The following is a 22,068-nucleotide window of genomic DNA, read 5'->3' as shown; positions in this document are numbered from 1 at the left end:
TTCAGGTTATTTACAGCTCCCCCCACCCCCTCCCTCTCTCAACTCTCCCCTTTTCAAAATACATTGGAGAGTTTAGAAGACTCTCCTTTTCTATTGACGTTGGATAATTAACAAAAACAACAATATACAAATTGGTAGTCCTGTCTAACGTAATTAACTAAATAAATACAAGTTTGCCCTAAGTTATGGCAGAATTACATATCATGTGATATTTTTCTTTCTAGATGACTGTATTAGATTACTTATTTGTTTAGTTTTGCTGCAAATATCTTGGCGATACGTTTAGCTTCATCTGCAGTAGGTAGCTGCCTGGATTTGGTTTTTGCAGCCGTTACTTTGGTTTTTGAAGCTATTTTAGCCGCTAATTCAGAAGCTGCGTGAGCTTTATTTGCAGACCTTGATGTCAGCTGAAAAATAAATTAATTTAGTTAAATTTATGCGCATATATTTAGACACTTGAATTTGCAATTTTTTAGGTATAAATGTGCCAAATTACAAATATCTGAGTGCATAGGGACTAAGACCATTAACCAAATAAAATTATTAATCCTTCTTACCTTCTCTGTATCAGTTGCTTTCCCAACAGCTGATGTTGCAAGTTGTAGTGCCTTCATTGAGGCCTGCATTTCTCCAAAATCAGGGAAAAAATTCGGCATTGAAGCTTTTTCTGCAACGGTATCATCAAACATTGAAAAGGTCTCTTTATCATCTTGAGAAGATTTCGTTGCCGATTCTAGACCACTGTCAGTGGTACGATCACTGTGTACTTCCGTCTGGACGTACCCTTCTACTGTCCTGGATGTCGGAAAATCATGGCTGCCCAATTTCAAGCCCTCTCGGAACTGGAATGGCTGGGAATCATCAGACGACATGGAATAAATTAAGTGTCGGTTTTGACCTTGAGAGATATAGGTGTCAAGGTCATCTGTTCTACAGGTCACCACACCTTCATCATGTGACTGGTCATGTGACATCCTTGCATCATCATGTGACTGATCATGTGACATTCTTATACAATCACGTGACTGATCATGATCATGTGACATCTGTACATCATCATGAGATTGGTCATGTGACATTCTTGCATCATCATGTGACATCTGTACACTGTCATGTGACCGGGGTGTGCTTTCAGACTGGGGTCTCTCTTCCGTGTGCGAACAAGGGGTCAAAGAAGAGGATTCTGTTGTAATTCGATCTTCATTCCTTGCTGCTGCTGCTCCAGAATTCCGACTTTGAGCAGACGACTGTCTTGAAGCTTTGGAACTGCCAGAATCTGGAAGATGAGTTGTACCCGAATCAACAGATTCCAGTTCCACTCTGGACAACATATTCCTGGAATGATGATACTTTGGATTTTCAGTGGATTCCACCATGACTTGCTGATTAAAGACGAGTCGTTCTGTTGTTGACGTCAGGGTGTCGATCAATTCAACTCGCGATAGAAGCTGATTGGCTGCAGAGTCATGTGATTCTGTGGATTGATTCGTTGTGTGGAACTCACTTTCATGACGAATTTGAGTTGGCGTCTGACATTCAGGGTCATCGTCTGATAACCAACTATCCTTAAAAGCACTAGAATGAGGCTGTCTAGAATCTCGCCTGTCATCATCACCTCCCGGTAAAGTTTGTTGCGATTCATTTAAGTCTTGACCATGTATTTCTATCACAGATTTTGATTGATCGATTTCACTAGTATATCGACCAATGGAATTTAGTATTTGTTCATCAATATCATAGGTATCCTGTTCAGGCTGCTGCGGCCATGTTCTAGGTCCGTTACCTCTTTCTGAATAATCACGATTCTTAGCATAAAATCCAGAAAAATCGTTGATTGCCCTCGGAGTGATGACCTCTTGACCTTCATCATCCTCAAGGTCATCACCATCATCATCATCCAGTATATCACGATAACGGTGATAATTTTCAACTCTTTCATCTTCTGACTCCTCCCCTTCACTATTCCAAGCATTTTCATTGGTTCCTAAATGACCATTAACATCTTCTGATTTGCTCTGTGACCGTGCAGTTGGTGGATCAATAGGCATGAATTCAGATTCAGACGGAACATATGATCGAGGAACAAATCCAGTGCTGTTTTCGGCATCGAACTTCTGATTTTCATAGCTCAGTGCTTGCGTTACTGTCATAACTGGATGTGAATTCAACAAAGTTTGAATATTATTCCTAATTGAGTCACATGTAGTGATTTCGATCGTAGAATTTTCAACTGAATTTGAAACTGGCACATTGGAGGAGGTGATAATTGGCAACGATTGATAAGTTGGCACAGAGTTAGAAAAGTTAGAATCCTGGGAACGCGAATGATCACTTTTTGAATTGTCAATAGAAAAAGCACCTGAGTCCACGGCTGAATGCGTTGAGCGTCCGTTAGAATTTATCACAGTGTTTACGAGAACGTGACTATCAGCCGAAGACTCGGACATCAAGCCATTTGATTTTTCATCAGATCCATTCTGATAAGAAGAGGTTTGTGCAGTTAGGACTTGAGGCTCTGGATGACCAAGTCTATTCTTAAATGTTTCTGTAATTGAGTCCAGATCATCAAGTTGTTTCCTGCAAAAAATCATTAGAACATCCAGTAATAAATTTAAAAGAAAAAGAAAACAATTGACAAACCAACAGCATTCACAAATACATGAACAGTACGTATAACTTTGTTATGGCTGAAATCAGTTAAATTAGGTCATTGCCTAGCGTCTGAAAGCTGCGTCAAAGTTTTAGATTTCAAGGCACTGACCTGAGAGATGAGAAGAGGAAGGATTTTGAAGAAGAGTTATCCATCTTGAATGAGAAGTTGGGATTCCAGTGTTGAGTTGTCATGGTGACTGTTGGTTGCTGTGTTAACTGGGATTGGTTGCTAAGTGTATCTAGATGTATCTGTGAAGGGACGGAAGACGTATCTGGTATAGCCGTGCTATATATAGAAGTCCATGGAGTAAACAGAGGAATTGAAGGCACAGAGGAATTAATCTGAAAAATAAAATTTAAAAATGTCAATGGCAACTGGCGATGTTCTCATACAATTTTTCAGAAATTTTAAATTTCTCTGATTTACCAATCCATTGACAGGTTTTCACTCAACACTTTTTTCAAGTTACTTTTCTTCTTTAGTCAAAATCTTCATGCTAATAAAGAGCACGATCATCTTAACCCTTCCAACACACGCTGTCATTCTACTGGCCACATCAATATGTGATATAGATCCGAGAGTCTGGTGAAGCAACCATTCCAACTGATCTCACATAGCCGTCATTTGTTGTCAAGTTGTAGGCCTTGTGAGGTTTTTTTTAAAACTCAGTGCTTAAAGTGTTAGGTTAATTTTGTAACATAGCGCCCTTAAGAAGTAATAAGAAAAAAAAACTTTTACGAACCTGTTGAGAATCTGTATTTCGTTGAGGAGAAAGATTTGTTTGTGGAGTGATATTCACCTGTAAAACAAAAGAATTTCAATTTGTACCATTTCATCACTTTCCTCTGGTAATAAACCTGACAAAAATATTCTCAAAACAATCTTAGCGCTAGGATGTCCTAGGTTCTTATCCTAGCGCTAAGATCGTTTCGAGAATACGTGGCCAGGTACTTGATTACTGTGCTATATAAAATAACAAGTGCTCTCATACCTAGGCCAGTGCTTTTATTAGATTTTATCTCATTGCAAATTAACACTGTGGTCTGAAGCAATGTTTATAGTGGGAGTGGTCTCCCTTTAAACTTCAGGTTGAGCCTTAACAAAATAACACAGGCCTAATGATCTTCTAGTAGTAGTATAGTAATATTTTTTCGGCACACTACTGAACCATGTCCCAACCATCTCAATCAAGCACCCCTCGCTCCCTCCCACCCCCCTTCCCCCTCAACAATGATGAAAGCTAACTCACCTTCATCTGACCTTGACACTGGCCATTAAAATCTAATATATTATACCAGCCACAGATCTGTAGTAACCCTGACGACAAGGGAGATAAATCAACTGATACAAAACCTAATACACGATCACTGGACTTGTCTAGGGAAAAAAAAAACATTGGTTCATAGGCTAGTTCTGTAGTTCTTCAGACATGATATAGATTGTAATTTCACCACCCATTTGATTTGGGAGTTCAACTTCGCCCAAAATTTGCTGGTTTTCGAGAATTTTCACCATAATGAAAGCCAAATTTGCTAATAACTTGGTGAATTTACAAAGCTGAATAATTAATGAATTCTTAAAACATTAACAGATATTCTATGATGTTGGAATACCACAATACATTCTATGAAGAAAAACATAAAATTTACCTGGGCTTTTAGCAGCATCAGATGGCTTATGCCAAACTTTCAACACCAAATTCTGAAACGAAAATGATTTATCCTTATAATCTTGGACCTCCAAGTTAGCAGACATGCCTCCAACTTACTGAGCCACGGTGGTGCCTTCAAACTGGTGATAGGTCTATAAAGTTTGCAGTATTCTGCAGACATGACCTTTCTTTATTGTCCCATCTGAGACACTTAACACATTTTCCATGTCAGCCATTATCATCATGGCACCCTCAAACTATGGCGCCTACCAAATGTGGGTTATTAAAGAACAAGATTTCTGTGTCAGCCCTTTTGAATATAGCAGTTCCAAGCTTTTAAAGAAATACATACCTTATTGTCTTGGATGAGATAGGTATTAGGTATTCTGGTCTCCCGACTGTGGTCCCAGATTGGTGCCGTAGAACTCGGGAAGATATCAGTATGTATTGGTTTGCTCTTGTCACTGATCTGGTAGGATACATAGGAAGTTGGCGCCACCTCTTCTGATCTGAAAAACAGAGAATTAAATCCAAGTCATACTGGAAAACTTAGTCCTCAACAGAACAATACATTGGGCCTGTTTGATACTATCCTAGGAATCATGGTGTTGAAGATATAGAACAGTTCAACCGATAACTAAATTATCTTTACGTGATACTATGGTAATTTCATGGATCGTTTAAAACTCTCTCATAAGAATTGCAATGTTTCAGGTATCATATCCATCATCAATAACTTACCTATCTTTGTGTGATACAGTAGGCAAATGCATGGCCCGTTCGATGCTGACATGCACCATGAAACTGTTCTCGGTGTTTAACCCTGCTGTTCTATCGTGTTGTTTACTAGGACTGGTACCGGTACGTGATGTCAACTGATGGAAACTATCCTGAGAATCATAATCTTGTTCTGTATCTGATACTAGGAGGTCTATCTCTTCGTCTGATGAATCCCCATTCTAGATAAAAAATAACAAAATGGAGAAATTGAGGGACAAATACTGGGAATTTGCAGGTCTGCAATACCTCTGAGCCCAAAACCGGCAGATTTACCTTGGAACAAGAAAATTACTGCTTAAGTGCCACGCAGACACCCCTTTTCATTGTCTAGGTCTCTGAGTTGCAGGTAACCAAAATAGAAGAATAGAAAGATATTATGGTGTCTGCGTTATGCTAACTTGTTGATCAGGTCCTCGAAAGGGTGTATAGTACAATCTCTATGTACGGTGACAGATTTTTCCAAATTTACTAAAAGGTAAGAAGGGCTGTGCATTATATTCACTTTTTAGGTGCGCAGTATATTCATAATTATACAGTACCTGTGTATGATGAGGCTTTATACCAATCTGTAACTGTAAACAACTGCCTCTCATTTTATTACACCCTGGTTTTATTAAGGGATACACACCACTACAAATATAAAATTGTGGTAAGGAAACAACACCATACAGTGTGCAATATTGGAAAGTTACCCAAATTAGGACAAAGGTTTTACTGAACACATTTGAGACTTTTTACTGTTGTGTGATCCTTAGTACAAAGGTATTATAGAACACTTAGAATCTTTAACATGTACAGCCTGTGGCCAATAAATCCATAAAACTTGCATACATCTTATATAGAGATTCTATTCTTTAGTCATGGCAACTGGTAAGTCTAACTGATGAATAAATAAACTTATTAACCATTGGAACAAGTTTCAGATTCCTTTAAAGGGCTTGTGATGACTATGCACTAATTTTTCACACACAAAAGTACTAAGAAAGTTACCTGATTCTGTGCTGTGATCTATTGTGTCTAGACAGCTGCTCTAACTCAATAAACGCTGACCCTATCAACTTATCACGCTGTTTGGGTCGTTTCTCTCCACGATCTTTACGGGAGTATGTCACCCAGACTTGAACTTCCAGTCTTTCTTCTTGTAAATACCTTTAACCAAAAAATCGACTGACTACAGATGCTGTATAATTTTATAAAGCAATAAATCAGTCAAGGGCAGTAATTTAAGAAAGATTGCCAAATAATTTTTTTACAGAAAAAAAAAACCATTTCAATGCGCAGTCTAATGAAAATTTGACCAAATTGTCGTCTGTTCTTTCAGCATTATTTCTGGCGTCTTAAACATATGTCCAATTGCTGAAATCACAATCGCTATAGATGGGATTTTGTGACGAAAACAATAAGTGTATTCTGATGAGCATTAGACACTGAATGTACCTTTTATTCACGAGGCCTGTCTTAAATATACTAAATACCTACCATTGATACGTAGAAGATTTGGGTAAGATATACTGATGTTTATGATTCAAACTACACACAACGTAACTAGCATCATTGGTTTCCATGGTAACATTCTTAGATATTACAGCTCCTAAACATGTTAGACATACAATTACATTTTTTTTATTTACATGGACTTTTTTGTTGTCCATTTGAAGCATATATTGGGTTTGTCAAGGGCTGTAACTTAGGGAAAATTTGTCGCATCATTCCCAAATTTGAACTTGTCCAAGAACTTGTAGTTATAAACCTGCACACAAAATTACAAAAAAAACCCAAAAACAAATCGTTGCTCTAATTGCTTTTCATATTTCAGTATATCAAGGGCTGTAACTCAATAAACATTAGTCAATCGGACAGACGAATAAACAGAGGCAATGGTAATATAAAAATCAAACTTACGTTTATCGTAAAACTTATATCTAACGTAACACCTAGCGTTACGATCTAACACTGTCTGGCCTGTCACTATGGCGTTATTTAACGGGAAGCAAATATAATCTATACCAATCTTTATCTTACTATAGTCTTTATTACTTACACCTAAAATAAAACATCATTTTCATCAGAAAAAATAACCATAGGCTAACCATAGTTAAGCAACACAGCAAAGTTTGGTCCCTTTTTCAGAAATGGCAAATTCCATGATTCATCTGGAATATGTAGCAACTCGTGAATAGAGAACTGTATGTAATGTACAATCAGGGAAATTTAGACAGAGAACTTCTTTTGAATTGGTCTGAAAATGATCACATGAGTGCAGTGCGCAATGAGGGAATTCTAGCAACATTGTTGTTCGAATCTGAATTTTCAACTGTTTAACTAGGCCCTTAGCAACTGTATAAAGGGTCTCACTAATATGGCCCTTAAGGCTTCCACCATATATTCCAAAACAACAAAAATATAAACAGAAATCGTACAACACTCACCATCTAAGTCCCAATCTACAGTTTCTAGATTAGAATCTATCGGTGACCATCCCACACTTCTACCTGATGATATCACATGGTCACGATCTTCCGGGTTAGCAAATCGGACTGATAACTCTAACCCACCAACCACACGGTGTAGTCCCGTAAACTCACTACTCTCTGATTGGAGGAAATTATCTTCTGATTGATCAACTGACTGATTCCAGCCAATCGTTGGACGGATAATTGGTTGCCAACCATTTATACCTTCAAATAAGAAGATTTTTCATTTGATTTTTTATTGACTACTCTATACATCTTCATTTTCTACACAGTAACTTATATTCCTTGGAGTTTGGGTTATTTGACGTGTAACTCACACTCACTGTTAAAAGGGTTAATTAACTTTGAATAGAAAACATTACTCACCAGTTTTCTTGGTCAGTAAGGAATATAAAGAAAGAGTTACTGTTCCTAGTAGTGTATCTGAAGTACGATTGGACGTCGATGGCTTGTAATCATCTGATTGGTTGGATGGATTAGCAATACCTATAAAAGGAAGCATCATCGAATAAAGCTCAAATCATTTTTTGAAATCAAGTTTTATTTTAAGAGCCTTGGCCTCAAAGACAATATCAAGATTATCAGAGATAGAGTGTTTTGGAGCCTCATTTTCCAAAACTTAATTGAAATAAAATCCAGCTCTTAAGAAAATTAAACAGTAATTTGATTGGATGAGAAAACTTAATTTCAGTGATCGTCCAATAAAATCTTCTTTCTTTAAGTTTTCAAGAAGAAGACCCTGGGGCAATAATTTCTTGAATACTTACCCATAGACCCAGGAACTTGATGCCAGACTTCAAACACAGCCTCTGCCGATTCTAATATCTCAGCTAAACTTTGTGCGTCTGCCAAGGGTTGTGTGAAGAGAAGAGGACAGGGAAAATCTAAATAATGACTGAATTCTGGAGCAAATGTTCTGGCTACGGTCTTCGTCAGTCTTTCACCCTAAGAGATAAAAAAAACAGCACATATACTGTAAAATTGTCAATATAACGCACACCCTTTATTACCCTAGAGTAATTATGGGAAGATTTCTGTCACCATAAATGATATATATCTACAATTGCTAGTATTGTGCGCACTTCTTTAAATTTTAAAAAAATCTGGAACAGTTGCATATCAACAGAGACAAAATTTGCAGAGTTAAGAAGGAGTAAGCCTATTCTTGAATCCATTTTCAACTGTTGATAGATTTTTAACATGTACAACCTGTAGGAAACAGGGCCTCAGTTTCATTTCTATCTAAGAAACCAGACGCTCCTAGACTCTCAAACCTCCATCACCATCAGGGAAAGCAAGAAGTTATCAGTCTTTACCTGTTGTAAGAAGGAGAGTTTGATTCTAATATAAGTATTAACACCCACTTCACTGGGATATTCCATAGATTGATCAAACCTGGCCACGTGTTCTGCTGCCGTCTGAAAATAATATCAGTTTCATCTCAATATCATACAAATCAATAGGGTAATATGGCAGGATTATCATAAAAAAATAGCGGAGGTACAAGCACTTAAATGAAGATGTTAAATCAGATAAGAAATATAAGAAAATGGATATCTAGAATAGCATGTGTTAAAAGCAGGACTTAATATGTCAATCAAAATTCTTAAAGCTTTGCATCAATCCTAACTATTGGTTTATATAGAAATTACCAATTTTCAAAGAATAGTATATGATCTAAAGAGGATATTGAGTTGCCAAATCATGAGGAAAGAGGCATCAGGTGTTCTGGATCTTACCTTGAGACCGGCAGCTTTGATTACGCCAACTGATATACACACATTAGAAGTATTGATAGATCTTGATATTGGTCTATTGAGGTTTACATCATTCTAAAACAAATATTTATAATTCTTCATAACAATTAATTCAAGATCAATCTGTCTAATATAACTGGTACATTAAAGTTTTAGAGAATCTGTCTCCAGGGCTTTGTAAATCATAAATATAACTTTTGTTTATCTCATTTATTTGCCAGTTATATTCAACTTTGCTTTATAAATAATGGATACAACTAATGGTTTCATTAACAAGCCTAGTTCTTTAAAACTTGAAACTAGCTTTCACTTATGATTTGAAGAATTCACTTTAGGAAAATATTAAACGATATAAAATTAAAAGAGTGAATACCTTTAGAAGTTGTGTTTTATAATGTAAAGTGACGTCTAACATTCCAGAGTCCATACACTAAAAAAAAAAATATATAATAAGGTAGAGAAATTTGGAGATTTACATGTAATTCTGACCAGGATAAGTTATCAGAGTTTAGTGCCCAGGATTAAAAAATATTTTTCACAAGGATAACAACTTAGGTTCGCGAAGATTCCTACTATCAGCTGTTCCTTTGCCAAACCTCTTGTCATGTGATGTGACAACTGCAACACAATACAACATAAATACAATATACTGACCTTAGTTTTTAATTCAGGATCAGTATTGGTTGTCATGGTATTGTGTGATAAAGGAAGTTGGAATGTCTGTATGGATGGTTCTCCTCGTTTCTGCATAGTAACCATGGCACATAGTTTAGCTAATGGTAGAGTAGCCTAGAAACAAGATGAAATTAGAGCTTTATATCTACTTTTCTGCACCTTATTTCAGTCAATTTTATGAGAGATCATTGACTCATTGTGGGAAAATCTATCAGTCTACTATTCTTCAACGTCCAACTCTTTTATAACGGCCCTCTGACCAGCATCACTAGATGTTGCCTCTTTTCAAATTTCAGCTGTGGATAGTTTGTAAGCAAGAGATATGCGTAGTCAAAAAATAATTTACTTTAGCTATAACTTGATCTCGAACATTAGGATGATAATATCGACACCAAACTTCAAATGGTAGACCCCCACTTCCTCCACTAGAGTTGGCACAGGCTGTAAATAAAATTATGATGAATAAATGAAATGTTGTTTTATTTATTTGTTGTGTGAAGGAAACTTTGACAGTGAGGCAGCAGTTTAAACATTTATGACAACAAAAATGGTATTTTCCTAAACCCATCTCTCTGAAAGTAAAGATACTCTATTCCTCTACAACTTCAAAAAATTCAAGGCTCCTCTATCATCAATGAAAGTATAACAAAGTTACCTGTAAGTAGTTCCCGCTGCACGGGAACACCCTGATCTAGAGTGATTCGGTGTCTATTACCATCATTAAATACAGGATCCGGAATACATAAAGTAGTCCCAGTACGATAAGAACGTAAAGTTGGTGTTGCTAAAAATAGAAGCATCAATTAATAATCTGTAATCAGATCGTAAGATAAAACTGTAATTAATGATTGACCAATCAGATGACTAGAAATCTAAAATCATCTTAAGTTCGGATTTCAAGAATGAGCACTAAGTGTTTCAAGAAAAAAAGGCTCTTACCATGTTTGACTCCATCAGTTTCAAGTTGAGTAGGAAAATGATATTGAACAAAACAATCTGCTTCTCCCCAAATCATATTCTCAAACAATTTCAAATTCTTGATTCCTTCAATACTCAACTCAAAACAATGTTCCACTGAAATACAGTTCAATTTAAAATAAAAAAAAAAACAAAAAAAACCATGCAGAATATAGGCGAATCAATGTAGCAGCTAATGGACTTTTTCACATGAGGAAGTATATCATCAATAATAAGAGAGTAAGTATATAAATTATCTGACATTCTGAGCAGCTTTTGAAAAATCAAAATTAAGAGAATGAAAAGAATTCAAATTTGGCATGTTCATACTTCCAAGTCCAAGGCTTAATTTTAATTCAAATTTCACATTTATTTCAATCAAAACTTCATGACGAAAAAGTTTTATTAGAATGATATGCTGGTGTTTGATGAAGACTGTCGGTTAATATTTATTTTACAAAAGATACAACAGTGAACATGTTGTAAAATATACTTACCAGAGTTTGGTTGAAGATCTGTTTTATAAATTGCTTCTTTAGAAAACAAATCTTGTCTAAAAACATACACAAATCAAAATAAATAATTCAGATATTATCAAAATAATGCATGCTGAAATTACGCTGTTATCATGTAATAATGCTTATAATCAGAAAGTTTATACACAATAACAAAGTACTGTTGATTTATATAATTTGTGAAATATCAATTTTAGTTGGTTAAATATCTGAACTCTGACCTTTCTAAATGGTGCTGTGGACGTTCAGGTGCAGAATTCTCACCCTCGATTCTCTGACGTTGTAATACTGTTACCTGAAACAAACACAATGAAATGATACTACCACAGATAGTATTACAGAGACATCCTTAGTTAACATATCTAATTATCTTAACCTTTGATACTACCACAGATAGTATTACAGAGACATCCTTAGTTAACATATCTAATTATCTTAACCTTTGATACTACCACAGATAGTATTACAGAGACATCCTTAGTTAACATATCTAATTATCTTAACCTTAGATACTACCACAGATAGTATTACAGAGACATCCTTAGTTAACATATCTAATTATCTTAACCTTTTATACTACCACAGATAGTATTACAGAGACAGCCTTAGTTAACATATCTAATTATCTTAACCTTTGATACTACCACAGATAGTATTACAGAGACATCCTTAGTTAACATATCTAATTATCTTAACCTTTGATACTACCACAGATAGTATTACAGAGACATCCTTAGTTAACATATCTAATTATCTTAACCTTTGATACTACCACAGATAGTATTACAGAGACATCCTTAGTTAACATATCTAATTATCTTAACCTTTTATACTACCACAGATAGTATTACAGAGACATCCTTAGTTAACATATCTAATTATCTTAACCTTTAATACTACCACAGATAGTATTACAGAGACATCCTTAGTTAACATATCTAATTATCTTAACCTTTTATACTACCACAGATAGTATTACAGAGACATCCTTAGTTAACATATCTAATTGTCTTAACCTTTGATACTACCACAGATAGTATTACAGAGACATCCTTAGTTAACATATCTAATTATCTTAACCTTTTATACTACCACAGATAGTATTACAGAGACATCCTTAGTTAACATATCTAATTATCTTAACCTTTTATACTACCACAGATAGTATTACAGAGACATCCTTAGTTAACATATCTAATTATCTCAACCTTGTTTTACCATAAATCTTTACTTTGAGACCTAGGCCAGTGCTTTCATGAGACTATTTTCTCATCACCATCCAACACAAATCTCAAGAACATCTTTCGTTTTTAAAAATAATGAATCTTGTAGAAAAAACAGTCAGACGTTAGGCAGACTCTTCTCCAAAAGTTTCTCGTCAAACATTGTCTTTACAAGAACTTGATAATGTATTTTTACCTGCTCAGTACTTCCCATAGCTAATAAAACATGAATCTGACCAAATTGATAGCCAGTAAAAGGATCTAATATTGGTAGAAAATTATCAACGGCTACTACTGGAAACTGAAACAGTCAATAAAATCATCAACAATATAATCAACAAGATTATGGTAGATATAAAATTTGCAATCTATTCAAACTTGATCAGGCTATTGGACACACCATTGGACAGTAACGCCTATATCAATAAAGAACACCTTTTAGTCATTAATATAATATCTTTAGCATATGAATTCTATGATAGTAAAATTATATAAAATCTTTATTATAAATAAGCAAACAAACATAAAGAAACTATATTTACCTGTGATTTAATGAGTGCATTAGCTATTTTCCTCTCTCGAAACGACATAAAGAATTGATGTAAACTGAGTTTTATAATACCAATTAACTACAAAACATCATACAAAATACAAAATATTCCATGCTCCAAATTCAAACGCTTATAGAAATGGCATCATCTTTAAAAGGGTCACCAGGCACCACTTCTTTGTCTTCTTGACAAGAGCTCATTCCACATTTTGAACATTAGCTTTTCATATCTAAATGCCATCAAGCAGGGTAAAGACATGCTTGAATCATTAGACCTAGGCTTCTTAATGGTGACAAATGGGAGATAACTCTTTACATCTTATCAATACTACAGACTACAATAATTGAATTTTACAATACCTTATCATTTTCTGCTGTTGTTTTCTTATCCCACACTTCAATAATCATAAAATTGTTCCTCATTCTTTCTAACAAAGATGGAGTCATAAGAACAGGAACGATTTGTAAGAAATTATAATTAGGTTGACTCGATCCCCAGCAGACGTTAGACGATACAGCATCATTACACCAAAACATACGACACACTAGATAGGTATTTCTGGCCGTCATATCACGATTACCTGTGGGAGAAAAATAAAATAAAAGAATTATATGGTTTATCTCATATCTAGGCCTGTGAAATTGAAAAGGCCTGTTAAGGATGAAATTTGAGATTTTTCTTAAAGACACAAGACATTTATGAAGCATAATTTGTTAATAATACTTACCCAATTGTTGTTGTTGTTGTTGATGGATTAAGACTGGTCGTTTGTTTACCATGTGTAAAGGGGGAATACCCTGGATGGTTATATTACGCCCATCAGGTATAAATAGTAACATATTTAACGTTAATGCCTGTAAATATAGTAACAATATATCAGCTAGAAGCTTGGCAATATTGACCTATCAAAATGTTTAGTTTTAGTAGAATTGCAAGAAAAAAAGACATTCAAATGGTGCTTTCAGTGTCCCTTATACACATAAAAAGTTCTTTACATTCCCTTTAAAGCTAAAATATTCACGCTATCGAAGATGTAATTTGAATTCAATCAATTTACAAACCTCAACGTCATCAACAGTGATATTTGGTCTGCTCGTTGGAAGTTGATACATAGTAGATGATGGATTAGGATGACTTCTTAATTCTGATTGGTTAGGCACAATATCTTCTACTTGCTGATTGGTTGTTGAAGGCAGTTGATTGATGTAAGGCTGTTGATTGGTTGAAGGCAATATATTCTGTGAAATTTGATTGGACGGAGCTGTATTTGGTTGACTATTTTGAGCAATATGATTGGTTGAAGATGAAGGGTATGAATCAGAGATGGGATGTTGTTGGACAGACGGTTGAGATGTGACTGAAAGATGAAAAATTTTAAATATGGGAGCAGACAAAAAAATTTAAATTTCAAATGGATATGATAAGGCCCAGTCAGCCGTCGAAAATATTAAAAAAAATAGAATGAATGCACAATAATCATATCACATGTATCTTCAGATTGGCACCCCAACATTGTTATGTCCTACCTCAGAAAAATGAGTTTCTCACATACCAGAGTTTCCCACATCATTTTAGTGGTTTCGAATATTACTTCCTACTGAGAAACTTTTAACTTCCCATTTTTGCGAGTGGTGGCGAATACATTTCCCTTGATTGAAAGATCATTTTGACCTACCTATTTGAGTGTTTTTGATATGATTTTCAAGATCTGATATAATAGTATCAGAAACTATTGGGGGTGGGGCTGGAGTGGGTTGAGGTAGGGGTACAATTTTGGTTTTTCCAGATATCTCAGCTATCTTAGTCCTAGCCAGAGCAGTAGCAAAATCTTTGTGGTCTGATGCTAATTCCACAGATACCTGAAATAATATTGTCATAGAAAACTAAATTTTGATTGTATTGTTCTGCACAAATAAATCTGACGGAGGCAGGCAACATCATGCAGTGTGCAGTGAAGGAAATTTAGCCATGGCAGCAGCAATAGCCTACCCTTATTCAATATCCTACTTTTGGGGTATCTATAACATGCACAGTCCACTTTCGTTTTAGGTAGTTTAAGTGGTAACCAATACAATATTAGCTTAATATATTTAGTAGCTATTACAACTTATGCCACCTGAAAATAAAGTGGACTCGTCTTCTTTGATCAACTGTACCTTGAAAATTAAAATGTGACGTAAATTCCACAATAATAAAATAACAAAAAGTATGTCAGCATACCTGTAAGTTACCAAGAAGAGATCCGGAGCCTCGAGCCGACCCATTCACCACTGAACCAGATCTTCCTGTTTCTCTAATCTCTATACTACGATTTATAAACAAACCATCAGAACGAAGGATAGATTTCAACGGAAAACCACAACTTCCTATTGCTGTTGGCTGAAATAAATTACAAATGAAGTCAACTGACTGAATTTTTACTGAGTAATAGTGTCAAGCACAGAGCACACCATACTTCAAAACACCTGGTGGAACATTTCATTTGAGGAGTCAACCAGTATTCAATTATTGCTCTTGATTTTGCTTCGGATGAAATTTTTGCTTTATTAAATTGTTTTGCTTTTTAAAACTAAAATGATTTGGTTAAAAGCTTACTGTTTTCTGGCCAGGTTCTCGTGCGAAGATTTTAAATATTAGAGCTGATTTCCACCATTTATCTACGGATGTACCATCAAACATTATAGGAAATACTGAACGATGGTTGAATGATACCACTGAAAAAAAACACTCAAAAATAAAGAATTCATAGTATAGAAACAGTATCTCCACCTTGAGGGGTGTTAATTGTTTCGGCATCTTTCTGCCCCGGAGAAACAATCCAACAGGTTTTTGTTTCTCACAAAATGTTTAATATGTTTTATCATTAATGGGGTATTTTTCAACTCACAACGAAGTCTTTTAACACAAGTTCTTATGGGAAACAGGGCTCTGCAGGGTACCAAGAATGGCTCACACTAGCTTTCAGGCACGTGAATCTGAAACCTTTTTAATAGTCTTTATCAAAATGATGGTGAAATATTGTGAACACTTACCACCATTTTTTATATTTTTGGAGGCGACCCTCATGACTTCGGTTGCCATGGCATTAGGTGAATATTTATCTCTTGATGTGGCCACAACAGGAAACTGATATTCAATAAAGTACGTACTGAAAATAAAGAAGAGAAAAACAAACATGTTAGAAATAGTATTCAAAATCCTGCAAGTTTCAATTTTGAAAAGAGTTAAGGATAAAATAGAACACTTACTTGTGGCGCTTTGTTTTGGATGCTGGCCTTGGTGGTTTCCCTGATTTTAAAGATTTAGAATTCTTTTTACTGGAGATGGACAAATTCAAATCATTCAGATCTAAAGAGTCGATGGAAACTCTTGCAACATGAACGCGTCCCAATAACGTTAATCTCTCTACACTCAATCCATCTATAGATTTCTTACTGCTAGATGCAGGTGGTTCTGAAAAATACAATACCTAGATGCTAGTACGAAGTTGCTAAGTTACAGTAAAAGAGGCTGACAAGTTGGCGCCAAAGTTGGTGTACCTCTGGTACAAAAGCATCTCTGTTGTCTTCACAGATGATAATCAAACTCCCTTCTGACTGAAATATGCCACTGGACTAGCGTTCAACTCGCTAGCAACTTAATAATTTGACACAGCTGTAGATAACAGCTTAGAAGGCAACAAATTGTTGCAAAATCAACGCATTTCAAAAAGCATACCTTTTGCTGTGTCTTCTAGATCTGAATCCATCATGTCGAAGGAAACTCGAGATATTTCTGATCGAGGCGTAGACGCCATTTCATTTTCACTAAAGTCACTGACACTACTTCCACGACTGCGAGTTTTTGACACGCTACGTTTTTTACTACCCTTTCGTTTAACGTTCGTTGAAGTTCCTGATTTTGATGTAGATCTAGATTTACGCACTTTCTTCTTTTTCTCTGGTTCCAAAACTGGTATGTTCGATAACGTGGATATTGATGACCTTCTGGACGGTGGGCGCTAGAAATAAAACAATTATGGGATAGATCTTATGAATTTAATTAAAGTGTAAAAAAAAATCTTTAGACTGTGGGCTATTCCAATGAAATATGCTTAAATCCCCTAAGAAGCAAAATATATCAAATTTTACATACCATATTTCCAGCATCTTTCAATGATGAGGCAGAATTTGATCTTGACCTTGACCTTCCTGTAGAGTTTGACCTCGACCGTGACCTTGCCCCAGACCTTGACTTTGCTTCAGACCTTGACCTGCCTCCAGACCTTGACCTTGACCTGGCAGCTCTAACAGGTTCTTCGGGACTGAAATCACTCAAGGCACTTCCCTCACTATCCTAAAAACCAAAATTTAAGTTCATCAAATGATTGAAACAACAATTTTACCGTGAAACAACGGAAAGTTTGGTGATGTCCAATAAGTCATCTTTCTTCATTATTCAAAAGGAGTATAGATAATCCGAAATATCAATGCCAAGAGGTTGGGTCAAGGACCAGATGACTTACTGAATATTTATAGAATAACTCGTTAATGATGTCATCTTCCTGTAAAGGATCATGGGAATCACTGAGTATCTCCGGATCACTGGACAGACTGGAACCTGGACTTCGATTGGAATTCACCATTTCTAACATCTACAATACAAATATCATAAATAATACCGTTTCCCCAATATAAAACAAGAGGGCAAGAATTGCTAAGTTGACAAATTAAAATATCAAATTAACATCGTTAGCAAAGTGGACTCTCTCACCATGTTGACAAACAAAGTGGATTCACTCAAAGCAAAATGTTGATAATCCAGTATCAAAGTGGCATCAGGTGTTTCCAAATTAAGAGACTGCAATAGAGGAACACAACTTCATTCAGGAGCAGCATAGGATCAAAATATTTTCCGTAATGAAATCTTTTTACTCTTACCTGAAAATCTCTGCTGCGAACAGGAGAATGAAGAACAAGGTCAACAGCCTTGACCCCTGTATCAGTATTAGAAGAAGAGGATGGCACAATGTCTCTCTGCGATGTATAATCTTTGTATAGATTCCCTGTAGAGTGTCTGAAATTATACAGAAGTAGGTTATCTTTTCACATCTTAATAATTTCCTCTTGGAATTTTAAAATTAAACAAAACAAGTACTAACGATCCAAACCTCAAAACAAAACACAAAGTCAAAAACTACACAGTAGTGAAACATTGGTAGCAGATAATGAGGAGGTATATCCAACAGACTTTTGAAGTGATCTAAATGCTATGGACTTTATGGTAAATGTTGACATTTGAATGAATTTTAAGATCTGAACAACCAGCGTGTAATATCATATTTATATTTCTGCATTTGAAAATTTGAGGCAAATCATATTTTTCACACATTGCGTTTTGGGAGAGAATATCTATGCCTAGTGTTGAACTTAAATATAATTGTGTCAAATCTTTTACCTACCTAAATGATGTATCGTGTATATTATTCAGGTTATCAGGTTGTGATGTAGATTTGGTTGGTGGTAGAGTAGAGACTATCATAGCATCACGTAATTTATTACCACGATTTAATAACACAGATAATACATCGGAACCTTCAGCACTTCTTCGTACATCTACAAATACAGTCATAAAACTTTCTGTTTAATTGAAATTTTAGAATGGCGTTTCCCTAAAAAGTTATAAGGCCACACAGCAATAAAGTTCATGGCACATATTTGTAGAATTAGGTTGAGAAAGGAAATAACTAGCTTTGACAGACAAGGATAACAATTCAGGGTCAGGAGGATCCTGTCTACCACATGGTTCTTGGCTAAACTCTTTACATACAGACCTGCTGGCAGAGTTAAATAAAAGTGAAATTCTCCTTACCTCTGACAGAATTAAAACCAGAATCAACACTGTGTACGAGATGTTTAGTAGGTGGGGAGAATTTGTCTCTAGTCGTCACGACTTCACCATTTTCAGTTATAGATACAGTGCTGCCATTGGTCACTGGTGCAATGTCCTTCACCTTGACATCAGGCAGGTCATAGTTCAAAGTCTGACGAAGGTCATCAGCATATCTCAATGATATTCCATTTTCAACTCTTTGGGAGTCATCATTCTATGAAAGATACATAATATAAATAATTGGGATTTCAACAATGTCTGAGTCGATCACGTGCCTGGTATTTAAAATTTAGAAGGCTTAATGCCTAGAGAAAGCCAATGCCATGGACTCCTCATTTCTCATGAAGTGGGAAAGACTCTTCCAAAAAGACCTTGCCAAGAAAAGTAACTTATGTACACACCATTAAGAAACACTAATGCTTTCCATGGCTGAAAATTCAAAAAATTTGATAAGCTTATTGAATTTTTCAATATTTACATGTGACCACCCAATAAAAGAAAAAGAGACTCTTACCAAATGTGAAGCCGGTGAAACAAACAGATCATCATCTGGTTTGGGCGGGAGATGAGAATGAGGCTCTGGTAAAACACGGTGAGGTAAAGCTGATTCTTGGGTAACATGCATTTCCATGGAAATATCTGTAGTTGGTATTGATCCCATACTATCATACGAAGCTGGAAGTAGAATTTGTTACATATGAGGTATAGGATTGTTATTAAAATTGGCAAAAACATATCAATTCTTTTGAAAAAAAATTTTGACATGATTTTGCCCGAGACATGAGTATTACTGATTGGGCTAATGAAGACAGCTTTTGTCAATCAAGATGCGTAAATAAATGTAATGTAACTTACCCATTAAAGGTTCTATAACAATTGAAACTTTCAATTCGGCAATCTGCTGATCTTCAGGGTTAAAAACTGGAATCAAACTGTTAAAAAAAGAAATTAAAAATTTTGAGTGTTTAAATTGTCAAGGTGTCTGCTTTTTGTCTATTTTGTGAGATTTTCCTCCATATGTTGCAAGGCCTACGTTGAAAATCACACATTTGAACAGTAGAGTTACCCAAATTAAATAAGGGGAAAAGAGAATTTGAATAATGAAAAAACATTTTGATTGAACAGAGCCAAAAGTTAGCCGATTGACTTGGGCCTTGGCAATGAGTCGAATATTTTCAAAAATTTCTTACCCACTAATTGGTTTCATATTAGACAATGAACTAATCTCTGTTATTTCTGCTGTACCAACTGCTATGGCCATTGGACCAGACAATACTTCTAGAGTTAAACAACCCATATCATTTAAATAAGAAGTAAACTGTTTTAATCCTGAACGTATTGGATATCTAGCTGTCGTACAGAAAGTTGTCCTCCCTTGTTGTAATACATCTACTGGCCTAGAATAAATAATTCACAGTCATGACATGGTTATAAATGAAATAATCTGAAAAAATCAAAGATTCTGCTGAAAAAATTTCAATTTTTTTTTTCATTTGTTAAAAATCAGAAAAGTTACATAATCATGGACTGTGACTATACTGGTCAAATGGTTTTTGTTTCAAAGTAACAGGTCACACATTTGCAATAAACATTGTCTTAGGGTTAATCAATTTGACGCTTGACCCAAGAAAAAAGAAGCACTGGCTATGGCATCAGAATCAGATAAAATCATGTAAAAACCTGTCCGTAATTTATTTTCAACATACTTGAATGTAGATCCTTCTCCATCTTCTCCCCACCATTTTGTCCTGACTAAAGTTAAAACAGGGGGGTTAGGAATATCTGTACTCCAAATAATTTCTTCTACAGCTACCTTACAGAAACATCGTAGCTGTCCATCAACTTGAGGTGGCAAACTCGTGAACACTTTTACATCTTCTATCATTTGAGCACCAAATTTATCTGCAGAAATAGAAAGTTTTGAATTTAAAGAGTAATATCTAAGCCATGAAGGGTCAATTTACAGCTTTAGAATCATAGAAGTACCATAGTTGTACAACATTACTGAATAAATTAGCGCCACACTTTACTACACTACAGTTATTCAGTAAGGCATAATAAAGTCAGCTTTATTGGTAGGCTCATAGTCTTACTTGACAGTATTAGATCATCTCTTAAAACTTCATCAAGACTTTAAGACCACAAGGACAACGAAACAACAATGAAGCAGAGCATGTTCATACCAATTTAAATCCAGGTACATGCATTTCAACAACACAATATAGGGAAACTAAGTCCCAATCTTGGACTTGGTCAATATCATTATGACGAGCCTGTACTGAAGTTAACACTTTAACAGTGGGTGTTGAAAGATCTATTCATAGTAAAACCCATTAAACTATATGTCTATTCAGCATTAGGCCTATTACCACTGAGTAATGTAAGAATGTAGGTTAACAGCTATATCCTACTATTGGTACCCCACCCCACTCCTTTTAATCTTTAAAAATTCTTTAAATATTCTTCAGCACAGGGTAGCAACATTAATTTGGCTTGAAATTTGGGATAAGATAGCAGTTTGTTCTCAAAAATTATGATATAAAAGAGTTGGCTAGTATGTGGAGACCAAAAATTAAATCTTTAACAGAGTTGACACTTCGCCAAATAGCCATTGTAAAAATGCCGCTTGACATTGTTGACATGCACAAACACGGTTTTTGACAGTTTAAATTCAGATCAGGGTACATACCTCGAGTTTTAGACGATTTCTCGCCATTTCCTTTTTTCTTGGGCATGGTTATAACAAGTCCTACATTTTCACACTTTTTCCATTGTCAAATAATCCTTGTATTTCTCACAATTCAAGAAAAACTTCGTGTTACTATCCAAACATTCGTCTAAACTTGTCCGCCATTTTCTATGGTCTCGGGCAACAGTGGACTGAATTTTTGTGAGAATAATTTTTGATTTTAGACAACAATGACAGAAATGGTGAAATCTTATAAATCAAAAATCATTTTT

General features: G+C 35.4%; 1 protein-coding gene across 1 annotated transcript; it reads right to left on the bottom strand.

Annotated features, from left to right (window-relative positions):
- Positions 1–242: 242 nt before the first annotated feature.
- Positions 243–21,842, bottom strand: LOTGIDRAFT_165110 (hypothetical protein; the record flags this gene model as incomplete). Its single annotated transcript, XM_009061628.1, has 46 exons — positions 243–407; positions 558–2,577; positions 2,762–2,994; positions 3,396–3,452; positions 3,903–4,030; positions 4,303–4,354; positions 4,657–4,813; positions 5,046–5,263; positions 5,624–5,714; positions 6,075–6,233; positions 6,564–6,675; positions 6,987–7,127; positions 7,514–7,762; positions 7,925–8,044; positions 8,326–8,503; positions 8,875–8,976; positions 9,298–9,390; positions 9,689–9,745; positions 9,970–10,104; positions 10,337–10,431; positions 10,646–10,774; positions 10,930–11,064; positions 11,445–11,500; positions 11,684–11,757; positions 12,882–12,986; positions 13,228–13,314; positions 13,596–13,816; positions 13,964–14,090; positions 14,298–14,593; positions 14,912–15,095; positions 15,457–15,615; positions 15,832–15,950; positions 16,269–16,384; positions 16,485–16,689; positions 16,954–17,236; positions 17,371–17,571; positions 17,741–17,869; positions 17,989–18,075; positions 18,156–18,291; positions 18,677–18,830; positions 19,087–19,321; positions 19,622–19,782; positions 19,963–20,039; positions 20,298–20,504; positions 20,814–21,009; positions 21,797–21,842. 46 exons carry the CDS (start codon positions 21,840–21,842, stop codon positions 243–245), a joined length of 8,487 nt encoding a protein of 2,828 aa, XP_009059876.1.
- Between the last annotated feature and the right edge of the window lie 226 nt (positions 21,843–22,068).

This window comes from Lottia gigantea (assembly GCF_000327385.1).
Source record: "Lottia gigantea unplaced genomic scaffold LOTGIsca_49, whole genome shotgun sequence".
In the NCBI taxonomy this organism is placed as follows: Eukaryota; Metazoa; Mollusca; class Gastropoda; family Lottiidae; genus Lottia; species Lottia gigantea.
Note: the sequence above shows the minus strand (reverse complement) of the source record. Positions and strands in the feature narration are given on the sequence as shown.